The sequence below is a fragment of the Prionailurus viverrinus genome, chromosome D4 (genome assembly GCF_022837055.1).
Source record: "Prionailurus viverrinus isolate Anna chromosome D4, UM_Priviv_1.0, whole genome shotgun sequence".
Classification (NCBI taxonomy): domain Eukaryota; kingdom Metazoa; phylum Chordata; class Mammalia; order Carnivora; family Felidae; genus Prionailurus; species Prionailurus viverrinus.
Window position 1 is genome coordinate 32,571,298 of NC_062573.1, and position 22,861 is coordinate 32,594,158.

Consider the following 22,861-nt stretch of genomic DNA (forward strand, 5'->3'; position numbering starts at 1 on the left):
TTTACATAAATGGCAACAAAATATTTAAAAAAACCAGCCTTTATGAATTTCACTGATATCCATACATTTCATTTGCCTCTATTAATTTAATAATGTATATCGTCTGAAGTCTGTAAAAAGGAGTCTCAAATCTCCTTAAACATTTGCATTTGGTTTCATTGTTTTTCCAGTAACCTACCACTGCAGTGAAACTCTTTTCAACTAAATACTTAGTTGGAAATACTGTAAATAGCTCTTCCCAAGAAGTGGGTATACAAATCCCAACCGTCTCCCGAACTTTCCATAATTAGACTGATTAAACTGTTTTAGCTTCAAAGTCTTATTATTCTTTTAAATCTATCTTTGTTTATTTCTTCTCAATTAACTCTTCCTGCAAATGTTGGCTAGTTTCGATTGTATTCTAAAACACCTCCCAGTCGGGTATTGCAAATTCTATTTTGAAACCTAGTCAACTAATTTCCCTCAAAAGAAAGAAAACTTCCAAACCGGGCCTTCTAAGTAGCTTTCCCCCAGGGAGGAGAGGGGATAAATCTTTTCTTAGCAAGCGCGCAGACGCGCACGCCTAACATTCGCTTGAAGCTCCGCCCCTCACGCACTCCACGCCCCTCTGTCGCGCATGCCGTCCCCGGAGCGGACGTCGGACGTCGAGCGGAAGTGGTGTAAGGCGGCCGCCGGAGGTGTCGTTGGTGTGTTGCGCGACTGGGCCTAAGAGTGGAGTGACCTGTGCGCCCGTGAAGATAACGCTATGTCGATCGAAATCGAGTCCTCGGAGTGAGTCCTGCGGTGGCGGAAGTTGGCGAAGTGGCGGGGGCCGGGAGGTGAAGGGTGTGGGGTGTAAGATGCTCAGGGAGAGGCTTCTGAGAGCCTAGGGAGTGGAGGGACATTTCCTGGCCCACAAAGATGCTTCTTGGATCTGGCTACCTCGGAGGCGGGCCCACAAGAAAGTGGCGGATGAGAAGCCTAAAGCCCCATGGGATACTGCACGGGGCTAGGAGGAAGGATAGGCCTTGAAGATCTGAGTTCTAGCCTTCGCCGACTCTTGGCGCGCGCTGTGACTGATCAAATTGCCCACCCGTTCTGGACTCCAGTCTAATTACCTGCACAAGGGAGCTTGGATTCTAAGCCTTCCTTCTCTCCCGCACCTCCTTAAACAGTATGATTCGTTTCCTCTGTGCTTACATGTCCCCTCAGCTTTGCTCCGCTCAGCACTTACCCAGTATTGTCACTGTTTCTCTAGCCACCCTACTAACCTGTGTAGGCGCCTAGGAGCTCCTTTCCCTTTTAAAGTCCCACAGCGTAGCACACCGTAGAGGCTCAATTACTGCCTTTGGAATGAATGAGCTATTAACTGTTTTATCAGACGCTATCTGGCGCTGAGTTTTGGTTAGTCGGTGAGTTCTCTGTAGCGACCAAGAGAGAGAATCTGAAGATTGGGGCAGAAGAATGATCGACTTGGAGGGGAAGGGGGCTAATGAGTGACTGAAGAAGGTCTTCAGTGAACTTCCTCAGGACTCCACCTTCTACTTTGCCCTGGCCGACACTTACTAATTAAACCAGCAGACATAACATTTGTGTCCTTAGCCTAAGAAAGGGAGAGGGCTTGTTCTGAAGATCTGCCACGGGAGGAAGGGAGGTTTATTCATTCAACAAATACTGAAGTCTACTATGTACTATTCTAGACCCTGGGAATACAGTACTGAACAAAACACAAACATCCTTGCCTTTAAAGAATGTACATAGTGATAGGGAAGGCAGACAACAGACAAAAACAATAAGTAAAATATGAGACTTAACAGATAGTAATAAGTGTTGTGGAGAAGAATAAAGCAAAGAATAGTGAAAGTGCTGGTAACTAAGACAACTACTAAGTCAGGGCAGGAGTTGGAAAGGGTTCCCTGCTTTGGGGTCTAAATAAATAGTATACACTGACCATTCTCCCATCCTTGGGTTGCTGCGTGTTTTATTGTTATTATTTTTTTAATTAAAAAAATTTTTTTAATGTTTATTTTTTTTTTCAACATTTTTATTTATTTTTGGGACAGAGAGAGACAGAGCATGAACGGGAGAGGGGCAGAGAGAGAGGGAGACACAGAATCGGAAACAGGCTCCAGGCTCTGAGCCATCAGCCCAGAGCCCGACGCGGGGCTCAAACTCACGGACCGCGAGATCGTGACCTGGCTGAAGTCGGACGCTTAACCGACTGCGCCACCCAGGCGCCCCTTAATGTTTATTTTTGAGAAAGAGCATGAGTGGGGCAGGGGCAGAGAGGGAGGGAAACAGAATCCAAATCAGGATCCAGGCTCTGAGTTTTCAGCACAGAGCTGGATGTGGGGCTCTAACCTGTGAACCGCAAGATGGTGACCTGAGCCGGTCAGACCCTTAACTGCTTGAGCCACCCAGGTGCCCCCCCCCTTTTAATTAAGATTTTAGTTTTAGGTAACCTCTACACCCAGTGTGTGGTTAGAACCCACAACCCCGAGATCAAGAGTCGTACACTCTACTGACTGAGCCAGCCAGATGCCCCTACCATGTTTTTATTATCAATAATAACTACTATTCAGTATTTTCTGTGCTAGTTGCACTGTAAACAGTATAGTCAACCCTTTCACTAGCCCTACAAGGTAGGTATATTTATTAACAGATGAGGAAACAGGCACAGAGATGTTAACTGACTTGCTCAAGGTCACAGTAACTGACAGAACTCTGATTCAAATTCCAGCCTATTGCCAAAGGTTTTAGGTCTTTATGTATTACAGTTGGCCCTTAAATAACATGGGTTTCAACTGCACAGGTCTACTTATCTGAGGATTTTTTATAGTACGGTACTGTAAGTGTATTTTCTCTTCCTTAGGATTTTCTTTGTAACATTTTCAATCAATAAGGCTGGTCAACAGCAGGCTATTAACAGTTAAGTTTTGGGGGAATTGAAAGTTAAACACAGATTTTTGACCATACAGGGGTCAGTGCCCCTAACCCCTATGTTGTCCAAGAGTCAATTGTACATTGTGTCTGAAGAAAGTAAATTTGATTTGAGGTATGTCACACAGTAGATCTTTACAGGGAGCATGTCTTATTTGGGAGTGCAAATGGAAGTGTGCTAAGGAGGATAGTAGGTACTAGAATAGCAGCAATCTAAACCTCAGTATCTCTTAAGGGGTCATGAGAGAAAAAACTACTACAAGTAGCAGTAATCAGTTTCCTTCTGGAGGAATTTTTAAGAAGAGAGTGTTTGCTTTCCTGTCAGGGATATGTGCTCAAGAGCCACACTGTCAGATTGAACCTTCATTTTTCCATTTATCTCTTTACTTGGTCAAATCCTCATCTATAAAATGGATATAATGGTGATACCTACCTCATAGGCCTGTTTTGAGGAGTAAATGAATCAATGTCTAAAATGCTTGGGACAAAATACATAATAAACATTGGTCATTGTTTTATGTTTATTATTTCTACCTGATAGAGGGAATTGACTAAATTCCAGTCAGAAATCCCTTCCAACTGGGACAGTCTGACCTACTGTATTCTCACTGTCCAATAGAAATACAGTGTGAGGCACATGTGCTTTTAAAGAAAGAAGGGAAACAGTGTATCACAGCATTGTACAGTGAAGTTTTATAGTCTGTATGAACAGATCTTTCACCAGATTCCTTATTATTAAGTCCAAGAGCAAGAAGTTTTAACTATAAATAACTATATTTAACTATAAATAACTTCTAAGTTTTCTGTCACATGTTGAAAGTGGTTGCTTATTCTCTCAATATTTGGAAATTGCCTGGCTCCTCTTTTACTTGTGAAAGTGAATCCACAATGGTTTTTTTTTTTGTTTTTTGTTTTTTTTTACATGTCTTAAAAATTTGGTAATAAAGGTGGTGGGTAGGTGTTACTTTGTTTTGCTTTTACATACAGTATATATTTCTTCTCATTTGTGTTCAAATCCCTAGTGAGAAAATCTCCAATTCATATTTTTTGGTTGTCATTAAAAAAAAGTAGACAAGCATTTAGAGTATGTTGTGTCAATGACTGGACTGGGTTTAAATAGTTCACAACAGTGTACAATATAATCATACAAATTAATAAGAAACTTGGCATAATAAAAAGATCTTGGGTCTTGGAAGGAAGTGTCACCTTGGTACCTTTCTAGCTGACTGTGAGACCCTGGACAAATTATTTCCCCTTTCCAAAACCTAGTTCTTGGATTTCTGGGGTGAAGGTGGGACTGGGTGATCCTCAAGGTCTCTTGTAACTTAGATTCTGTGATTTTGGGAAAGTTATATTTACATGATAAACAAGTGGGAAGTAACTAGTGAAAGGAGGATGGTTGAATAGAAGAGATAAGCTGGGGTGGTCTTTACTGTGTGGCCTCTTTGGTGAGTGAGGATTCCTGAGCTAGGTGACTTGCTTTCTTTTTCCAGTGTGATCCGTCTTATCATGCAGTACCTGAAGGAGAACAGTTTACATCGGGCGTTAGCCACGTTACAGGAAGAGACTACGGTGTCTCTGAATACCGTGGACAGCATTGAGAGTTTTGTGGCTGACATTAATAGTGGCCATTGGGATACTGTTTTACAGGCCATACAATCTCTGAAATTGCCAGACAAAACCCTCATTGACCTCTATGAACAGGTAAGAGGGGAGGTGATGCCAATCCCTTTAAATTGGTTTTTTGTGGGCCCCCTCACTGGGAAGCATTATGAAGCACTGTGGGACTGTAACAGCCCTTAAAACTTACACTGTCAAGGTTTGAGTGCTACTTTGTATTTTTTTCCTCTTTTTTTTAAAAGCCAAGATTATACTAAATTAAAATTATTTTTTTTATGTTTATTTCTTTTGAGAGAGAGACAGACTGTGCGTGTATGTGTGTGCATGTGCGAGTGGGGTAGGAGCAGAGGGAGAGAGAGAATCCCGAGCAGGCTCCATGCTGTCAATGCAAAGCTGGATGCAGGGCTTAATCTCAGGAACTACGAGATCATGACCTGAGCTGAGATCAAGAGTCATGCTTAACCAACTGAACCACCCAGGTGTTCCTAAATTTATTTTTTAAGTGATCATTAAGTGAACTGTTTTGACACCAACTAGTGTATATTACAATTTAGTTCTGGCACTAACCACCCAGAGTTAGCATACACCCTGCAAGTTAAAGGCTCAGTCCTCTGCAAGATTGCCCTTACTTTAGACACAAGCTGTACTTTTTTGGGGTCTCAGGCCACCCACACTCTTGACCAGCTGGCTGCATATCTGGGGGCCCCTGTGACCCCTTCAGAATTAATAATTCACTAGAATGAGTCCCAGAACTCAGGGAAGTGCTACATTTATGATTATAGTTTTATTATCAAGGATACAGATCAGGACCAGCCAAATGAAGACACATAAAAGAGATCTAGAAGGGTTCTGAATGCTCTCTATGCCTTCTAATGCTCTCTCCCTGTGGAATCAGAGTGTTTCTCTCACCTTGTTTATTAATGTATTCACCAACCAGGAAGCTCTTTTGGGGTTTTTATTGAAATTTCTTTCAACCTTTAGCTCCCCAGCATTCCTTGGAGGTTGGGCTGGCTCAAAGCCTCAATCTTCTGATCACCAGGTTGGTCTTTCGGGCAACCAGCCCTTTCCGTGAGCTGTCGTCTTAGCACAAACTCAGGTGTGATGCAAGGAGCTCATTAATAATGAAGATATTCCTATCACTGGGGAAATTCCCAGGTTTTTAGAAGCTCCGTGCCAGAAAATCAGGACAAATATCATACCAATTAGTTATTATACATTTGTATGATAACAGAATGGGCTTTCTGGAAATAAGAATATCGTGTTGTTTGAAATAAAAATAGGATAGTTGGTTTGTGTTTATTTATAGTCCACATGAGTTCAGTAATTCCTCAAAGAAAATTTAGCTAACTGGAGAAAGGTTTCTCTGGAGCCCATGGATATATTCTTATCTTTAGCTTTCTTCAGCTTCTATATTCGGAACAAGAAGCCTGAGAGGAGTGGAAATGGGTGGATAAAAATGAAGGATGGAAGTTGAAAGATTGAAGTTACTATTTATGTATGTATGTATGTATGTATGTATGTATGTTAAATTTTTCTGTAGAGATCGAGTGGAAGTGGGGGAGGGACAGAGAGAGAGGGAGACAGAATCTGAAGCAGACTCTAGGCTCTGAGCTGTCAGCACAGCTGACACGGGACTTGAACTCACGAACTGTAAGTCAGAGGCTTAACAGAGCAATCCAGGTGCCCTGAAGTTACTACTTATAATTGCTTCAGTTGTCCATCTGAAAATGCTAGTGAAAGAGGAAGGAACATTTCCTAATACTGGAAATCACGTTAGGAGGCCATTTCTGAACCAGAAATTGTACTGAAAAAGAAACAGTACTAAGAGAATGCGATAAAACAGACATTTTCTTTTAATTTTGTCCAGGTTGTTCTGGAATTGATAGAGTTGCGTGAATTGGGGGCTGCAAGGTCACTCCTGAGACAGACTGATCCCATGATCATGTTAAAACAAACACAGCCAGAGCGGTATATTCATTTGGAGAACCTCTTGGCCAGGTCTTATTTTGATCCTCGTGAGGTATGACTAGAAACTCTTTTTAACATTAGAAACAATGTAATGTTTTTTATCATTTTATTGGATGCTGTTTGTGATTTTGATTCAGTTTTTGAAAATGATACTTTTCTGTTTATATATGTTGGTTGAAATTTACATGTATTAAAGAGAATAATCTTGTTCGGTTTTCTGAGTATTTGAAGGTCTTCCCTCCCCTACACACCCCATTTTAGACGGTTTTATGTCGATAAGTAAAGAAGCAGAAGATTTATTCCTATATAATTTCCACATTAGCCCAAGTACTTATTTGACTCTGAAGTGCTGCCTGACTGCTAGTATATTCACTATGTGTTTGTGTCCCTTGGCCCAACAAGGGCAATTTTCTCTCAACTCTTTTAGTTCTTAGAAAGCTCGTGCTTTTGTCTTAGCCAGTTATGCTTACTTGTAGAGCATGGTGACTCATATTCTTTTCTTTTTCCCAAACTTTATTATATGTATAGTTTCATTGTTTCTCACTCAGCCTTATACTAGTCTAGGAGGGAAAAAAAATTTAATAGGTACTGGATAATGGGGAGTTAGGGTAAACACACAGAAACCATGAGGATAAAGGAAAGAAATTTAGATTACCATCACAGGATTCAGCTTAGAGGTGGTGAAGGACTTCTGGGCTGGGAGTCGTAAATTACCAAAGAATTAGTAAAAGAATCCTCAGCTCTGCAGATTTTTCAGAAAAGTGGAAAAACAATGCTGGGTTTGATGTGGTTTACTTGTACTCTTCTTGGAAATAATGGTGTGGATTGGCTGACCTCAATTCGCTCCCAGCTCATACTTTTTTTTTTTTTTTAATTTTTTTTTTTTCAACATTTTTATTTATTTTTGGGACAGAGAGAGACAGAGCATGAACGGGGGAGGGGCAGAGAGAGAGGGAGACACAGAATCTGAAACAGGCTGCAGGCTCTGAGCCATCAGCCCAGAGCCCGACGCGGGGCTCGAACTCACGGACCGCGAGATCGTGACCTGGCTGAAGTCGGATGCTTAACCGACTGCGCCACCCAGGCTCCCCGACCAGCTCATACTTTTGAAATGCAAGTGGAGAGAACTGGGAAGTCATCTTAACTAATTAATATAATTAATCCCTTCTTAAACCAGGTTGTTCTTATCTTTTTTTTTTAGTGTTTCTGCTTGGTTATTACTGTTTTTAAATAAGCACACTCATATCCTGTGGCTGCTTCTTAGAAATAATACTACTCCCTCTCCTTTTTCAGGCATACCCAGATGGAAGTAGCAAAGAGAAGAGAAGAGCAGCAATTGCCCAGGCCTTAGCTGGGGAGGTCAGCGTGGTGCCTCCATCTCGTCTCATGGCATTGCTGGGACAGGTAATTCAGAGTCTGTGGAACTGAAATTACCCTGAACTCCTGGTACTGTTTCTTCATATAAAGTGTATGTGCAAGCTAAAGAAGTCGGACATCCTAAGAACTGGGGACTAGCGGTAGAGCTGCTTGTACCAACAGCTATGCCATCATGCCAGCCTCCTCTTTTCTGGGAGAAGCAGTAGAGATTACTTTGGAGCATAAACTCTAACGTCAGTTAGAGTTAGGGTGACCGTAGAATTTATCATTCCATTTGGGATAGTCACTGATCATTGTGCCGGGACACTGTCAAAGGCAAATTGGAACAAATGTTTATTCTGGTTAGAATCCGAGCTTTCTCACTTACCAGCTAATGTGGTTTTTGGCACATTACCTAACTTTTCAGGACTTTTTTTTTTTTTTTTTTTTTTTTTAAGTGATCTCTGCACCCACCATGGGGGGCTCAAACATACAACTCCCGAGATCAAGAATTGTGTGTTCCACTGACTGAGCCGGCCAGATGCCTCTCTAACTTTTCTGATTCCATTTACTCATCATGGTATTGTAGTAAGGATTAAATGAGATGATGCATTTAAAGCATTTCCTGTATTGTCTGGCACCTTGTAAACTTTTTTTTTTAACTTTGTTTATTTTTAAAACATTTTTTTTTAATGTTTATTTATTTTTGAGACAGAGAGAGACAGAGCATGAATGGGGGAGGGTCAGAGAGAGAGGGAGACACAGAATCTGAAACAGGCTCCAGGCTCTGAGCTGTCAGCACAGAGCCCGATGCGGGGCTTGAACTCACGGACCGCGAGATCATGACCTGAGCCGAAATCGGATGCTTAACCAACTGAGCCACCCAAGCACCCCTTTAACTTTGTTTATTTTGAAAAGAAAGAGGGAGGGAGAGCATGCATATGGAAGGGGCAGAGAGAGAGGGAGAGAGAATCCCAAGCAGGCTCTACACCGTCAGTGTAGAGCCCGATGCGGTGCCTGAACTCACAAACTGTGAGATCATGACCTGAGCTGAAGTTGGACACTTAACTGAACTAAGCCACAAAGGTACCCCTGCCTGGCACCTTGTTTTACAATCAGTAAATGGGAGCTGCTTTTGGTGATTTTTTTTTTTTTTTTTTTTTTTTTTTTAGTAGTAATATTACTAGCATTGTTGTTACTGAAAGCTACCTAGAGTAAGAGATGTTTATAAATAGCACAAGATGCAAGTGATTAATAATGATATAAATAGCCTCTTTGCAATAAATCTGGGGTACTTTTGAATGAGGGGAAAAGGTCAGATCAGATTCTTCTCCTGTTTTATACAGTATAATTTCAGATAGATTGAAAGTTATGTCAGAAAATAGAAAAACCAGGGGTGCCTGGGTGGCTCAGTCAGTTAAGCATCCGACTTCAGTTCAGGTCATGATCTCATGGTTCATGAGTTTGAGCCCCGCATCGGGCTCTGTGCTGACAGCTCAGAGCCTGGAGCCTGCTTCAGATTCTGTGTCTCCCTCTCTCTCTGCCCCTCCCCTGCTTACACTCTCTGTCTCTCTCTCAAAAATAAAATAAACATTAAAAAATTGAAAAAAAGAAAAAGAAAATAGAAAAACCAGAAAATAATGTATCAAACTTTTTGATAGGGAAGGACTTCCTATATTTAGGGAGTAGGCACCAAGGGAAAGATAAACAAATTTAATCACTTAAGAGTTTAACTTAGGATAGAAAGAAATCTCTAAAGCTATAATCAAAACTAGATTGGGAGAACATTCTTTTTGGCAACTGTAAACAAATACCTGGATCACATCAAAAGCTCACAAATTGATAGGAAAAGTAGTATAAATACAACAGGTAAGAGGGAAGAGAACATGAGTAAACAGTAAACACAAAGAGGAAATTGGGAGTCAAAATGAGAGTTGGCAAATGATACAGCCTAGGACTGTCTCCAAAATCCATGATTTTCCCACTTCCCATATTCAGTCATAAACATTGTTGAAGTTGCAACTTTTTGGGAAAACAGTTTGTCAGTGTGTAGCAAGAGGCTTAACCATTGATATTCTTTTTTTGATTCAATAATTCCTCTTCGAGGAATCTATTCTAAGTGAGTATTATCCCCCAAATAGAAAAGGCCTTATTGTTCAAAAGTGTTGTTGTGGCATTATTATTATTATTATTATTTTTTTAAGTTTATTTATTTTGAGAGAGAGAGAGAGAGAAAACACACGTCGGGGAGGGGCAGAGAGAGGGTGAGAGAGAGAATCCCAAGCAGGTTCCTCACTGTCAGCACAAAGCCCAATGTGGGGCTCAAACTCATGGACTGTGAGATCATGACCTGAGCTGAAGTCAGATGTTTAACCGACTGAGCCACCCAGGCGCCCTTATGGCAGTATTATTTAGCTGTGTGAAAAATTAGTAGCAGTTGACTGTCCATTAATATATTAATTAAACTGTTAAACATTCACCAGAAAGGGTATATTTGACAGCCATAAATGATAGGTATGTCATTGCATGATCTGATAGGTGAAAACAGAAGAAAATAACATTTTATATAGGGTATAATTACAGTATAATTATGTTAATTAAACACATGTAAAGTGGGAAACACTAGAAGGTATACATAAAATGCTAACTAATGGTGGCTGTATTTGGATGTTGGAACTATGGGAGATTTTTGTTTTCCAAATTTTGTTTATGTTGAGTTGGGGCACCTGGGTGGCTCAGTTGGTTAAGGCATCCAACTCTTGGTTTTGGCTCAGGTCCTGATCTTGTGGTTTATGGTTCTAGCCCCATGTTGGGCTCCTAGCGGATGGCACGGAGCCTGCTTGGGATTCTCCCTCTCTCTCTCTCTCTCTCTCTCTCTCTCTGCCCTTCTCCTGCTCTCTCTCTCTCAAAATAAATAAGCTTAGAAGTTTATAACAGAAGAGTCAAACCTATAAGAAAATAGATACGGAAATATGGACCTGTTGGCTCTCAGAATTCCCTTCCCCACTGAAATCAGCCTGTCTTCCTGGGACACGCAGAGTCACATAGCTTATGTTATATTTGAATGGCCAAAGATATTTGGGTCTGGATGTTAACCTGATCCTTTCAGGCTTGGCTTTGAGCAATCAGGACTAGATCTTAAAAGATCTGTAGGTTAGATTGCTGTACTTTTTTTTTCTCATAGGCACTGAAGTGGCAGCAGCACCAGGGGTTGCTTCCTCCTGGCATGACAATAGATTTGTTCCGAGGCAAAGCAGCTGTCAAAGATGTGGAAGAAGAAAAATTTCCTACCCAACTGAGCAGGCACATTAAGGTAGGATCTTAGATACTCATCCTTTTTGTAATCATTTGTTGGGGATTCCATGTGTTTGCTCAGCCAAGCCCTGTGCCAGGAGCTTGGGTTTGGGAGCAGAACTCATTCTCCAGCTCTGACAACATTCAGGGTTGCTGCTGGTGACCACTGGGGTACTGCTGGGGTCTGGCAGTGACACACCTCAGATGTATAACCAAGTGGACATAAATTTGGCAGCTGGCCCATCATCTGCCCTGCACTTCCTCCCAGGAAGCCTTCATTTAGAAGAATGGTTAGCTCTTTGGTTAAGCTTGGAACTAACAATGAACTTTCTGTGCATTTGTCCTGTTCAACATTGGCATTTGCCTGCTACGTGTCAGGCAAAGTACCAGGCGTGGATTGTAAAGTAGGCAAGTGTGGCGTTTGAGGAAAATAATGTTATCATCTCAGGGCCCGTTCTTGTTTTTTTAAATTTTTTAATTTGAGACTTTTCTAGGAAAAGGCACAATCAAGTAGTTGCTGCAGTTCCCAGAATTACAAGCATATTTGCTACTTTCGCATCTCCTTTATATTACATTTTCTCTTGGTTTGTGCTCTTAGTGAATTCATGGATTTTAAAATATTTCATGTTCCTCAAATCTGGGACTTTGGCTTAGTGCTTTGAATTTATCTTTCCTGGATTATATATTCTGAATCATATGTAAAGATATCTTTGAGCAGTACCATATTTACCTGCCTGAAGTCTTGAGACAAAAAGAAATCCATTAAAATTATGCTGCTGGGCTAAGATTTTCTTTCATATACATTTTCCTTTGTTGCCATTTAAAATGAAATTCATAATAGAGCTTTTCTTTGTTGTCATCTAATGTTCTGTAGTTTTCGTCTGTTGGGAACATCATTGCTGTAAATGCTCAGGATACATCGCCTAGGCAAATGTTCTGTCACCTTAATTAGTTCTAGAGTTCGTCAGCCGCACATTATCAATTAAATAAAGGTCATGAAAAGAACTAGGATGGAAAATTTGTTTACAAAGTAGTATAGGAAAACAGACATTTATTTTGAAGAAAATGGATTTTTTCCCATATTTGTACAACATTATCTCATTAAGTTGAGTGTGAAAGTTATGCTAATAGTAGCTGCTTCAGGTAAAAACTTACTAAGTTAATAGGATTATTTGTTCTAAGTCCTGTGCTAAAATAGTTTTTTACATCGCTTTGGAAATACCAACTTCACATTAAAAAAACTAGATTCAACTGAGAACCAGACCTAAAACTGGTCAGAGAAAATATATCCATTCTGTGTGTCCAGATACAGAAATGCTCCTCCGATACTCTGTAACATAGGCCAGCCATGACTTTGTGCTAGGGCCGGATTTCGCAAAAGGTTAAAATGAAAATTGTTTTAAAGGTCCACTAGATAAAAATACATCTGTTTCATTGTTTCATTTGAAACAGTTTGGTCAGAAATCACATGTGGAGTGTGCTCGATTTTCTCCAGATGGTCAGTATTTGGTCACTGGGTCTGTTGATGGATTCATTGAAGTCTGGAACTTTACGACTGGAAAAATCAGAAAGGTGAAGTATTTAAAATATATTAACTTTTCTAGTGGGAGAATTATCTAGTTTTGTTTAATTCTGTTATTTTTATAGTATAAATTTATCTTTTAAATAATATATACATCTGATACAACATTTTATAAAATAGAAAAGTTACTCAGTAAAGAGTCTTGCTCCAACCCTTGTCCCTCAGCTAGTCAGTTCCCTTCCTTGGACCAGCCAGGGTTATCAGTTTCTTATGTAACCTTCCTGAAATTTCTAGGTATATGTAAGCAATACCTTACATATAAGGTATGTAGCAATACGTTAGCTACATAAGTAGTGTCTAAGTAATTGTACTAATTGTGTGTTCTCTTACTATGAATGAAGTTAAATATCTTTTTATATGTGAGAAGCCAGGAGTATTTCCTGTTCTGTGAAGTCTTCACATCCTTTGCCCATTTTTCTTTTGGATTCTTACTGATTTTTAGGAACTCTTTATAGTTGGAAGAAATCAGTCTCTGTAATATGTATGGCAAATATTTTTCAATTGTGACTTTTTGTCTTTTGACTTTGCCCATCATTTTATAGACTTGAAATTTTTTTGTGTCATCACATTTATCCATCTTTTTCTTCTACAACTTGTAGTGCTTTTCATGTTTTGTATTTTATATTAATTTTTGATCCATCTGGAATTTGTTTAGGGGGATGAAGTTGCTGTAGATTCAACTTAATTTTTTTCCTAAATAGGTATTTATTGACTATATCTACTGGTTTAAAATGTAATCTTTACCATAGAGTACTAACTTCCACTCCATGGATAGTGAATTCATGAGTGATTTTCACTTTCTACTTGATATGTTTCCTTATAGTTTGCTTCTTTTTTTTTTTTTTAAACCATGACACAGTCTTACTTTTTAATTAGGAAAAAATAAAGTTACTTTATTTTGAACAATAAGGATGACAAAGGAAACATCACAAATAAGCAGATTTTAGTCAATACATGGTTTTAGGAAAAGTAGCTGGCAATTTGGAAAAGACATTGCTTTTTCACATCGTGTCTCAAATAAATTCACATATATTAAAAGTGTACAATATGGGGGCGCTTGGATGGCTTAAGCATCCAACTTTGGCTTGGGTCATGATCTCACAGTTCATGAGTTCAAGCCCCACATCAACCTGTATGGACAGTGTGGAGCCTGCTTGAGATTCTCTTCCTCCCTCTCTTCGCCTTCCCCCACTCATGCTCTCTGTCTCTCTCAAAATAAATAAATAAACTTAAAAAAATGTACACTATGAAATTGTAGGGGGATTTTGCATAGAAAAAAGATCAGTAAGCAAAAAGATGTAGGGTATTATGTTGGAATTTTTTTTACAGTATTACTTTAGGTTGTGTAAAATTATTTATTCCCAGCACTGTCAGTTCATTAGAAACCTGTGTGCATGGCACTAGTATTTGCTTTGGAAATTTAGAGTAGGCACAATCCATTACTCTGCTTTTAGTAAGTTTAGAGATCTGGAATGACTGGAGGTTTTGTGTTATTTTGGTAACTGCTTATCTTTGTTTCCTTTAGGATCTTAAGTACCAGGCCCAGGATAACTTTATGATGATGGATGATGCTGTCCTCTGCATGTGTTTTAGCAGAGATACAGAAATGTTAGCAACTGGGGCCCAAGATGGAAAAATCAAGGTATTTATTAGTGGCAGAAACTTTCACATATAGACATTTTGAAACCTCTGCAATGAGGTAGTGTTTTACATGTGATAGCTTAATAATAGGTATTGTTTGTTGAACATGAAATTTTGCTAATTACTTTTTTTTTGTTTAATTCTAATAAAAACTCTACCTAGGGAGGTTCAGTAATCAGTTTAAAGTCACACATTTTGTAAGCGATAGATTAGGACTTCAGTCCAGATCTGCTCATCACACCTTTTCTGCTGTATCACCCTGGCTCACCTTATATGATGTATTGTACTTTGGGTTATTTTAGGGAATGGGATGCTCTGTATTTGATTAGACGTAGTTTGTATTTAATTGCTGGTGAGACACCCAGGGCTAGATAAAATACAGAAATGGTCTCTGCTTAAGTGAACTTTGAGTCTAAATTTTTGTTAATAATTTACAAGGAAAGAGGCTTAAATTTCAGAGGATTCACTTATTGCACATTGTGAAGCAGACATATTCAGCTATTAGCATGCATTTTTAATGCTTTTTTAGTACATTATTGAGCATTGCATGTTGCTTGACTCTGCAGGCTAGAGTAGGTCACTCTATTTACAAGTTTTTACTTTTTTTTTTTTAATAAAGGTATGGAAGATTCAGAGTGGACAGTGTTTAAGGAGATTTGAAAGAGCACACAGTAAAGGTGTCACCTGTCTAAGCTTTTCTAAGGATAGCAGCCAGATCCTTAGTGCCTCTTTTGACCAGACAATTAGGTAAGTAAAAGTCCCTACACTGCCCTTACTTGAGTTTGCTATGATGAAGTGCTGGAGGGAGGTACTAGTGATTCCTTATGTTTTCACCAGCATGGTGTTATATGAAGAGTGTGAGGATATGTGAGACCTCATTATTATTTTCTCCATTTGAGTCTACCCAGAAGAAAGATTAGAGAAAGGGATTATAGCAGTGTTTCGTGTTTCTTAAAGTGTGATTTTGGGCTCACCTGCATCAGAATCACCATAGAGGGCATATTACAAATATAGCCAAATCTGTCTCTGAACAGAAGCCAATGGTATTATTGGCATGTTTTCTTGCAGTCTCTGTGCCTAGCTTTTGTTTTGGTTTTGTGTGACATAATGAAAATTATATTGCATACCTAATTGCATAATCCTCTTTGTCCCCATGATATTATAAGTTGAGCTTTTATAATTCTTTGAAAGTATATTCAACATTCGGTCCCAGTTGTAATGTATAGACTATTAATTGTTCTTTTCATATCCTTTTGTTTGTGATAGAATTCATGGTTTAAAATCTGGGAAAACCCTGAAGGAATTTCGTGGCCATTCCTCCTTTGTTAATGAAGCAACTTTTACACAAGATGGACATTATATTATTAGTGCATCCTCTGATGGCACTGTAAAGGTTAAGTATTTGCTCCTGGTTTATTTTGGGGTTTCTGCTTTTGTCCTTTGAAGAGTTTTCAGTGGTGATAATGGTGATGACTGTGATGGAGTAAACTTCTTTACTAGCTGTTTTAGCCATAAATGAGGTGAGTCTGAGACAATAGTAATATTCTCTGGGGAATCCCTATTGAAGGACCCGGAGTTTCAAATCTACATAATCAAAACATTTATCATATGTAGGAAAAGAGGAAGGGTACAGAGGCCTGGATGTAAGTCATCCCCCATGTATAGTGGTTAAATTGTCTTGTTAAAGGTATGGTTCACCCACAGTAGTCAAGTTTATAAAGTGCTTAGTGACCAGATGAATAAATCTCTTTTTTGTTGCACAGCCTCCCTACCCCAGCCTGGCCCCCCACATTTAGGGGCCTTCCTGACAGCACTTACAGAGGGCAGGAGAGGTGTAGAGTGGAACTAAGCCCTCTCTCAAATACTTACTTATTGTCCTCAGTGCTCAGCTGAAAGTAATGCATCTTCAGTACCTTAAGAGATTTAGTTATTTTAATAGCAGGCCTCAATTCCTAGAAACGATGAGAAATCCAAATAGAAAATTGCTGGAGATCTTTGAGACACTCCATTTACATTCTGGACCTGCTTTTAAATTGCCTTATGTAAGTGTGTAGTTTGGCAGAAGACTGAAACGTTATAACACAAATACCTAAAAGACCACCCTCTGAAATTGCTTGTTCTGGCTTGGGAATTGAACCAGAAACCTGAGGATTGGAGAAGTCTTTCTCAGGACGGATGGGGAAATATACAGAGCTCTTAGTACTTAATCATGGGATTTGCCCTCTTTATGCTTTGAATATGGGCCTTACAGTCTGTAAAATGCCAGTGGGAGGTGGCCTATTTAGCTTTGTTTTGTGGTCTTTTCCTTTAGTCCTTCAGTGAGTTGGGTAAGCATCTCACTGACTTTTTGGACAGAAAACACTGGAAGCCTTAGAACTCTTGATCCCTGAAATGTTCATTTTTCTTCTAGGCAGCCAGGCTTTAGAGAGGAGATTAGGGCAGATGATAACTGTGTTTATTATGAAAATAAACACTGTGGCAGTTAATAGGGCAGTAATTTCCTCCTGTTGATGGGTATTCAACATCCATTTTTTGCTAAGCTCTGTTGAAAGCGCAAAGGAAACACAACATAGTCCATGCCTTTGAGACTTTAAATGTATACACATACATACATACATACACCTCATTGAGTGAGTGGTGTCCAGACAGTGCCATGCAATATTTGGTCCATTCCTTCTCTGAGCACATCTCAGATTTCAATAACTGTGATGTCTGATTTAACCCCTTCAGTTTATAACAGCCCAGAAGGGCAAGGTGAAAAAAAGCATTAGGGTGGGGAACTATTACCAAAAGAGATGCTGGGCTGGGAGAGATAATACGCGTGGCCAAGAGTGGCTTCCACTTTGTGGATCCTCGTGTGTGAGTGTCAACATTGTGGCTTCTATTCAGCAGTTCCAGCTGTACGTTGGAATCATTTGTGGAGCTGTTTAAAAACGGACATGCCTATGTCCTAGACAGCCCTAGAGCTGTCAAATTACAGTCGCAGGATAGGGTTCCAAGCATCTAATTCTAAAAGCCCACATTTGATTTGATGTCCAGAGGAGGCTAGCTTTCCGGTTAACAGTAGCAGGGTTGACACATAGCTAATTTTAAAGATATGTAGTTCAATTAGGAGAATTTTGTAAGAAAAGATAGGTTTTAAAAGGTTTTATTAAATAGCTTTGTGACTTTTGTTGGTACCCATTAATCAGCAAACAGATGGTAACAGCTTACTTACTATGTATATGGCAAAGCTAGGTATTTGATAGGACTAAAAATCAAGAAGCTTTTTTGAGTCAGTTTTATTTGATTTTAGTAATCAAATTTTCATTTTTATAACCCCAAAACTTTAGACATTCTTATACCCAAAAAATGTTTATCCCTTGAATTTTTGTGTCATAGATCTGGAATATGAAGACCACAGAATGTTCAAATACCTTTAAATCTTTGGGCAGCACTGCAGGGACAGATATCACTGTCAACAGTGTGATCCTGCTTCCTAAAAATCCAGAGCACTTCGTGGTGTGCAACAGATCGAATACAGTGGTCATCATGAACATGCAGGGGCAGGTGAGTGCTCCGAAAGTGCCCTTGCACAGATCCTGTGGGTCATTTGCAAATCATTAAGTCTTGGTCCTGGCCCTTCCAGTAACCAAATATGGGTTCATCACTCCAAAAACCTTATATAGTCGACCTGTGAACAACACAGGGGTTAGAGCACCGACCCACTGCACAGTAATCCGCATATTACTTTTGTCTCCCCCCAAAACTTCACTACTAGCCTACTGTTGACTGGAAGCTGTACCAATAACAATTGACTAACACATATTTTGCATGTTTTAATATTATATACTGTAATCTTACAATGTATTGTATTCTTACAATAACATATGCTTAGGGAAAAAATGTTAAGAAAATCATAAGGGAAAATACATTTATAGTACTACACTGTATTTATTTTTTTTTTTTAAATCCATGGGGTGCCTGGCTGGCTCAGTCAGAAGAGCATGTGACTCTTAATTTTGGGTTTGAGTTTGAGCTACACATCGGGTGTAGAGATTACTAAAAAAATATTAAATTAAAAAAATCTGGGGCGCCTGGGTGGCTCAGTGTGCTGACAGCTCAGAGCCTGGAGCTTGCTTTGGATTCTGTGTCTCCCTCTCTCTCTGCCTCTTCCCCCACTGGTGTATGTGCTCTCTCTCTCCCTCTCTCTCAAAATAAATAAACATTAAAAAATTTAAAAAAATCTGTGTTTGTAAGTGGACCCGCCCATTCAAACCTTTGTTGTAGATAACAATGCCGGTCTGACTAAGGGAGATACAGTATGTGGTTTACTAATTTGGGATATCTCCTAGTTACCACATGATCTAAGGTGGAACTCTCATAGGAGAAGGACAACAGTGTCTTCATGATAAGTATTTGTAATCAGGGCACCTGCATGTTTCCCAAGGAACCTCACTTTTGCAGTGCCAACGACATTAGGAGTGTCAAGATTGAGGTCTCAGGTCCTAGGAATGTGTTGTGCTACTGAAATGTTGACTTGGGCCCTTGGGGATCTTGCTGAGCATGGAGAAGAACCAGGGGCTGGTGTCTACAACTTGCTCTCCATTCCATTAGTCCCTGTCACTGATATATTTGTAGTTTAGAAACCATGGTTGAGGGGCACCTGTCTGGCTCAGTCAGAAGAGCATACAGCTCTTGATCTCCGGGTCATGAGTTCAAGCCCCATGTGTGGTGAAGAGATTAAATAAATAAATAAATTGACTGACTTAACTAACACAAAGAGCCCATGGTTGAGATGGCTGGTCTGCAGTATCTACTGGGCCCCTGCATAATAGCTATAGTTGCCCACTTCCTAGGTTCCTGTTTGTATAGGACGAAGAGTGCCTGTGTACCCACCCTTTCCCCTGTGATAACATCTTTCATAATCATAGTACAATTATCAAAACCAGAAAGTTGACATTGATACAATATAATGAACTGAAATACAAACCTTACTTGGATTTCGCTAGTTTTAAATGCATTCATTTTGAGGTGACAAGTTAATAGCTCAATGAAATTTTGTCAGATGTGTAGATTTATGTAACTACCACCACAATCAGAATATAGAACTGTTTCTCCACCCCCAAAGGAACTTCTACATGCTATATACCTTTACAGGTATGTGACAGGCTTCAGGGTAAAATGACTCCATAGACTAAAGAGCAGGGATTGGTAACTTGGGACATATGATTAACTTGAGATAGTTTATCCATGGACCGTTTCCCAGGCCAGAGGATTTACAGTCAAACCTTCCCCCCCATAACCCTAGCCCTGGTAACTATTGATCTGCTTTCCATTATAATGATTTTGTCACTTTGAAAATGGTATAAAAATGGAATCATATGGTATGTAACCTTATAACTTTTCTTTTTTCTAATTTTTTAAATGTTTATTTCTGAGGGAGAGAGTGACAGAATGCGAGCGGGGGAGGGGCAGAGAGAGAGGGCGACACAGAATCTGAAGCAGGCTCCAGGCTCTGAGCTGTCAGCACAGAGCCTGACGTGGGGCTGGAACTCATGAACTGTGAGATCATATAACCTGAGTCGAAGTCAGACAATTAACTGACTCAGCCACCCAGGCGCCCCAACCTTCTAACCTTTTGAGATTGGTTTTTCTCAGCTTGATTTATGGTGATGTGTGTAAAATAGAGCAAGCAAGGTCTTGGAGACAGAGTTCCATCTTGCATGAGGAGAGCACCTCATTCTTTTAGATAGAGGAAATGACAGAGTGTAAGTCCACAGAGCATTGAGAATCGTGATATAGATTTAGAAATTGGGTGGCAATGAATTTGCTTCAGGGTAAAATGACTCCATAGACTAAAGAGCAGGGATTGGTAACTTGGGACATATGATTAACTTGAGATAGTTTATCCATGGACCGTTTCCCAGGCCAGAGGATTTAGCACACAATGAGTGGTATTGGTGATCTAATTATCAATGACCGTAAAACCAGAATGCAAAATAACAGTATAAGGATGTCAGTTAAAACTGCTGCTCTAGAACTACTGCTAATCCAGATGTTTTGTTTTTGTCTTGGGGTATGGTATGATCTAGATTGTCAGAAGCTTCAGCTCTGGTAAGAGAGAAGGTGGTGATTTTGTTTGCTGTGCCCTATCTCCCCGTGGTGAATGGATCTACTGCGTAGGGGAGGACTTTGTGCTCTATTGTTTCAGCACAGTCACTGGGAAACTGGAGAGAACTTTGACAGTGAGTATTACTGACTTAAGGCCATCTAAAGAAATTTCATTAATACTGGTATCTTTCTGAACTCTGAAGTAAACCTTTTCCAGACTGCTGTAAGTGTGAACTTTGGTATAAAAAATGTAAAAATTCTATCACTAAATAAAATAAAGGGCCCATAAGTAATGGTATGGAATTACCTCCTCTCAGAAGTCATCCTTCAGTGAGCCCTCAGCAAGTGGATAGGATGGGTGTACATAAAGCAGAGAATAAGGAAGGGCTGGTTATAGTAGTCGTATCTTCCCCAGGGGGATCAGACAGTGACAGGTATAGCTAGTTCTCTCCATGTCCTTTCAAAGGCAAATTACTTTTACACTATCCTGTCAATTGATTTATGGTGTATTTAGCAGCTCTGTGTTGTACAAGCCACTATAAGGAGTAAATAATGCCAGTTGCTGTAACAAACAATCCTCACATTTTAGTAGTTTAACACAATGTGAGTTTATTTCTTGTTTCAATGTGATAGTTGGGTAATTTTCCTCCATTGTTTAGCTGTGTCATTTGGAACATGTGGACTCCAAGGTCTCAGGAGGAGAAAAACTAGCTGGAGGGCTATGCCAGATGTTTTTAAGACTCCCATCTGGAAGTAGCTTATATTACTTTGTTCCTCATTCTTTTTTGGTTAGAATTCACTCACATTGCCACAACCCAAATGCAAGGGGGACAGGGAAAATGTAGTTTTCTGTGGTCCTGGAAGTATAGTGAACATACAAAAAATGATATACATACCATATTAGAATATAATCTCTTGCGTCACATGATTCTTGGCACACTTGCCCTCTGAGGCCTCCAGTACAGATCTCAGGTGTGAGCAAAATAATATGAGGTGGAGAGTGTTCTCCAGCTGAGGAGCCTGGAAAATACAAGTTCATGGAGTTGAAGGAATCATTTGGTCTTAGCTACTGTCTTGGCCTAGAATTTACAAAATAGGGATTGGGAGTAGGATCAGCTGTCATGCAAAAGTGACGTGGGACAAAGCATTATTCACACATTATGAAAAACAGTACAAAAATTGGCGAACCAGCAGTGTGATAACCTCATTTGAGTTTTTGGTATGTGTGTTTTAGCCATCCTCAAGGCTGCCTTAGGTTTGATTGCTTTGGTGAGAAGTGAAGCTTCACTCTTCCTCCTTTCCATTCAGCTCTGGAAGCCTCTTCAGAGTCACTTTTTTATAGACCTATATCCCCTAAATCAGTGCTTTACTTTTCCCAGGTTCACGAGAAGGATGTGATCGGTATTGCACATCACCCTCATCAGAATCTGATTGCAACCTACAGTGAAGATGGACTTCTAAAGCTCTGGAAACCCTAATTCCACTTTTCTTCAACTCGCTTGAGAGCATGTACTTAAGTGAAGAAATATTCATGTATTGCTTTTTTCTTTCTAGGCTACCTTTTCTAAGCAATTGTCTGAATTAGGCACAAGAATAATTTTGTGAAAATTCATGTTCAAGTAGCAGCTACCCTTTTTATATTTTTTTAAGGTATTCATTTATCTGTTTCTAATTGGGGCGGTTATTTGATGTTTTCAGTAGTCTTCTACCTGGAGAGTGAAATACTGCTGTTTCTAGAAGAGAGTTATACTCTTTGATTATTTGAAATGGTGATTAAGACGTATCTCCTACAGTAAAATTGTAAATAAGTAACTATCCCATATTCAGTAGCTCTTTGCTGGTCCATTCTTTTTAGATGTTAATAAACTTTACACCTTTTTTGGAGCTTTTGTTTTTAAATGTAAATAAGTGCTCATCTAGTTAACATATTTACTAGTTAAGTATGGAGGGTGGGACATAACATTCTAGTCTAGCAGGAAGTCAGTTCCTGTTTAGAAGGATAGACTGAATGTAAAAAGGCCAGGTATTGATAGGATCTCATTTCATTGCCCTCACTGTCCACTCATTCTTCTTAGCTGTGCCTTCTCATGCGTTCTGGCCAACTCCAGAGAACATCATCTTCATCTTCTGGATAGAACTTAGTTGTAGGATCCACTATGAGAATTCCGCTTTGGCATCTCTGAGGGTTTGGCATTGAAAATGTGCTGTTGTTCTGAAGAAAATTAGAAAAGGACCTGAGATTTAGAGAAGTCTTTTTAGGTATGTGCATCCTTACCAGTTAAAAGCCAGTAAAACTCTTGAAAATACTTTGCAAATGGGGTGTCTTTTATGTTTGAACCAAAGATGTATTGAGTGTGCTTATGTTGATGTTGGAGGGGCTGTGCCAGG

The 22,861-nt window shown here is 39.6% G+C and overlaps 1 protein-coding gene across 1 annotated transcript; it reads left to right on the top strand.

Moving 5' to 3' along the window:
* Positions 1 to 622: 622 nt before the first annotated feature.
* Positions 623 to 22,357, top strand: SMU1 (SMU1 DNA replication regulator and spliceosomal factor). Its single transcript, XM_047830688.1, has 12 exons — positions 623 to 771; positions 4,413 to 4,623; positions 6,407 to 6,559; positions 7,801 to 7,911; positions 11,048 to 11,176; positions 12,610 to 12,729; positions 14,265 to 14,381; positions 15,000 to 15,127; positions 15,647 to 15,773; positions 17,762 to 17,929; positions 20,455 to 20,607; positions 21,853 to 22,357. The coding sequence occupies exons 1-12, from the start codon at positions 746 to 748 to the stop codon at positions 21,949 to 21,951; spliced, it is 1,542 nt and encodes a 513-aa protein (XP_047686644.1). The 5' UTR covers positions 623 to 745; the 3' UTR covers positions 21,952 to 22,357.
* The last annotated feature ends 504 nt before the right edge of the window (positions 22,358 to 22,861 follow it).

Bases quoted from the DNA above. Each gene is read 5' to 3' on its own strand.
- SMU1 (XM_047830688.1), top strand. From the start codon at position 746: ATGTCGATCGAAATCGAGTCCTCGGA. The intron at 4,624-6,406 runs GTAAGAGGGGAG...AATTTTGTCCAG, and splicing joins TCATTGACCTCTATGAACAG to GTTGTTCTGGAATTGATAGA. The intron at 7,912-11,047 runs GTAATTCAGAGT...TTTTTCTCATAG, and splicing joins TCATGGCATTGCTGGGACAG to GCACTGAAGTGGCAGCAGCA.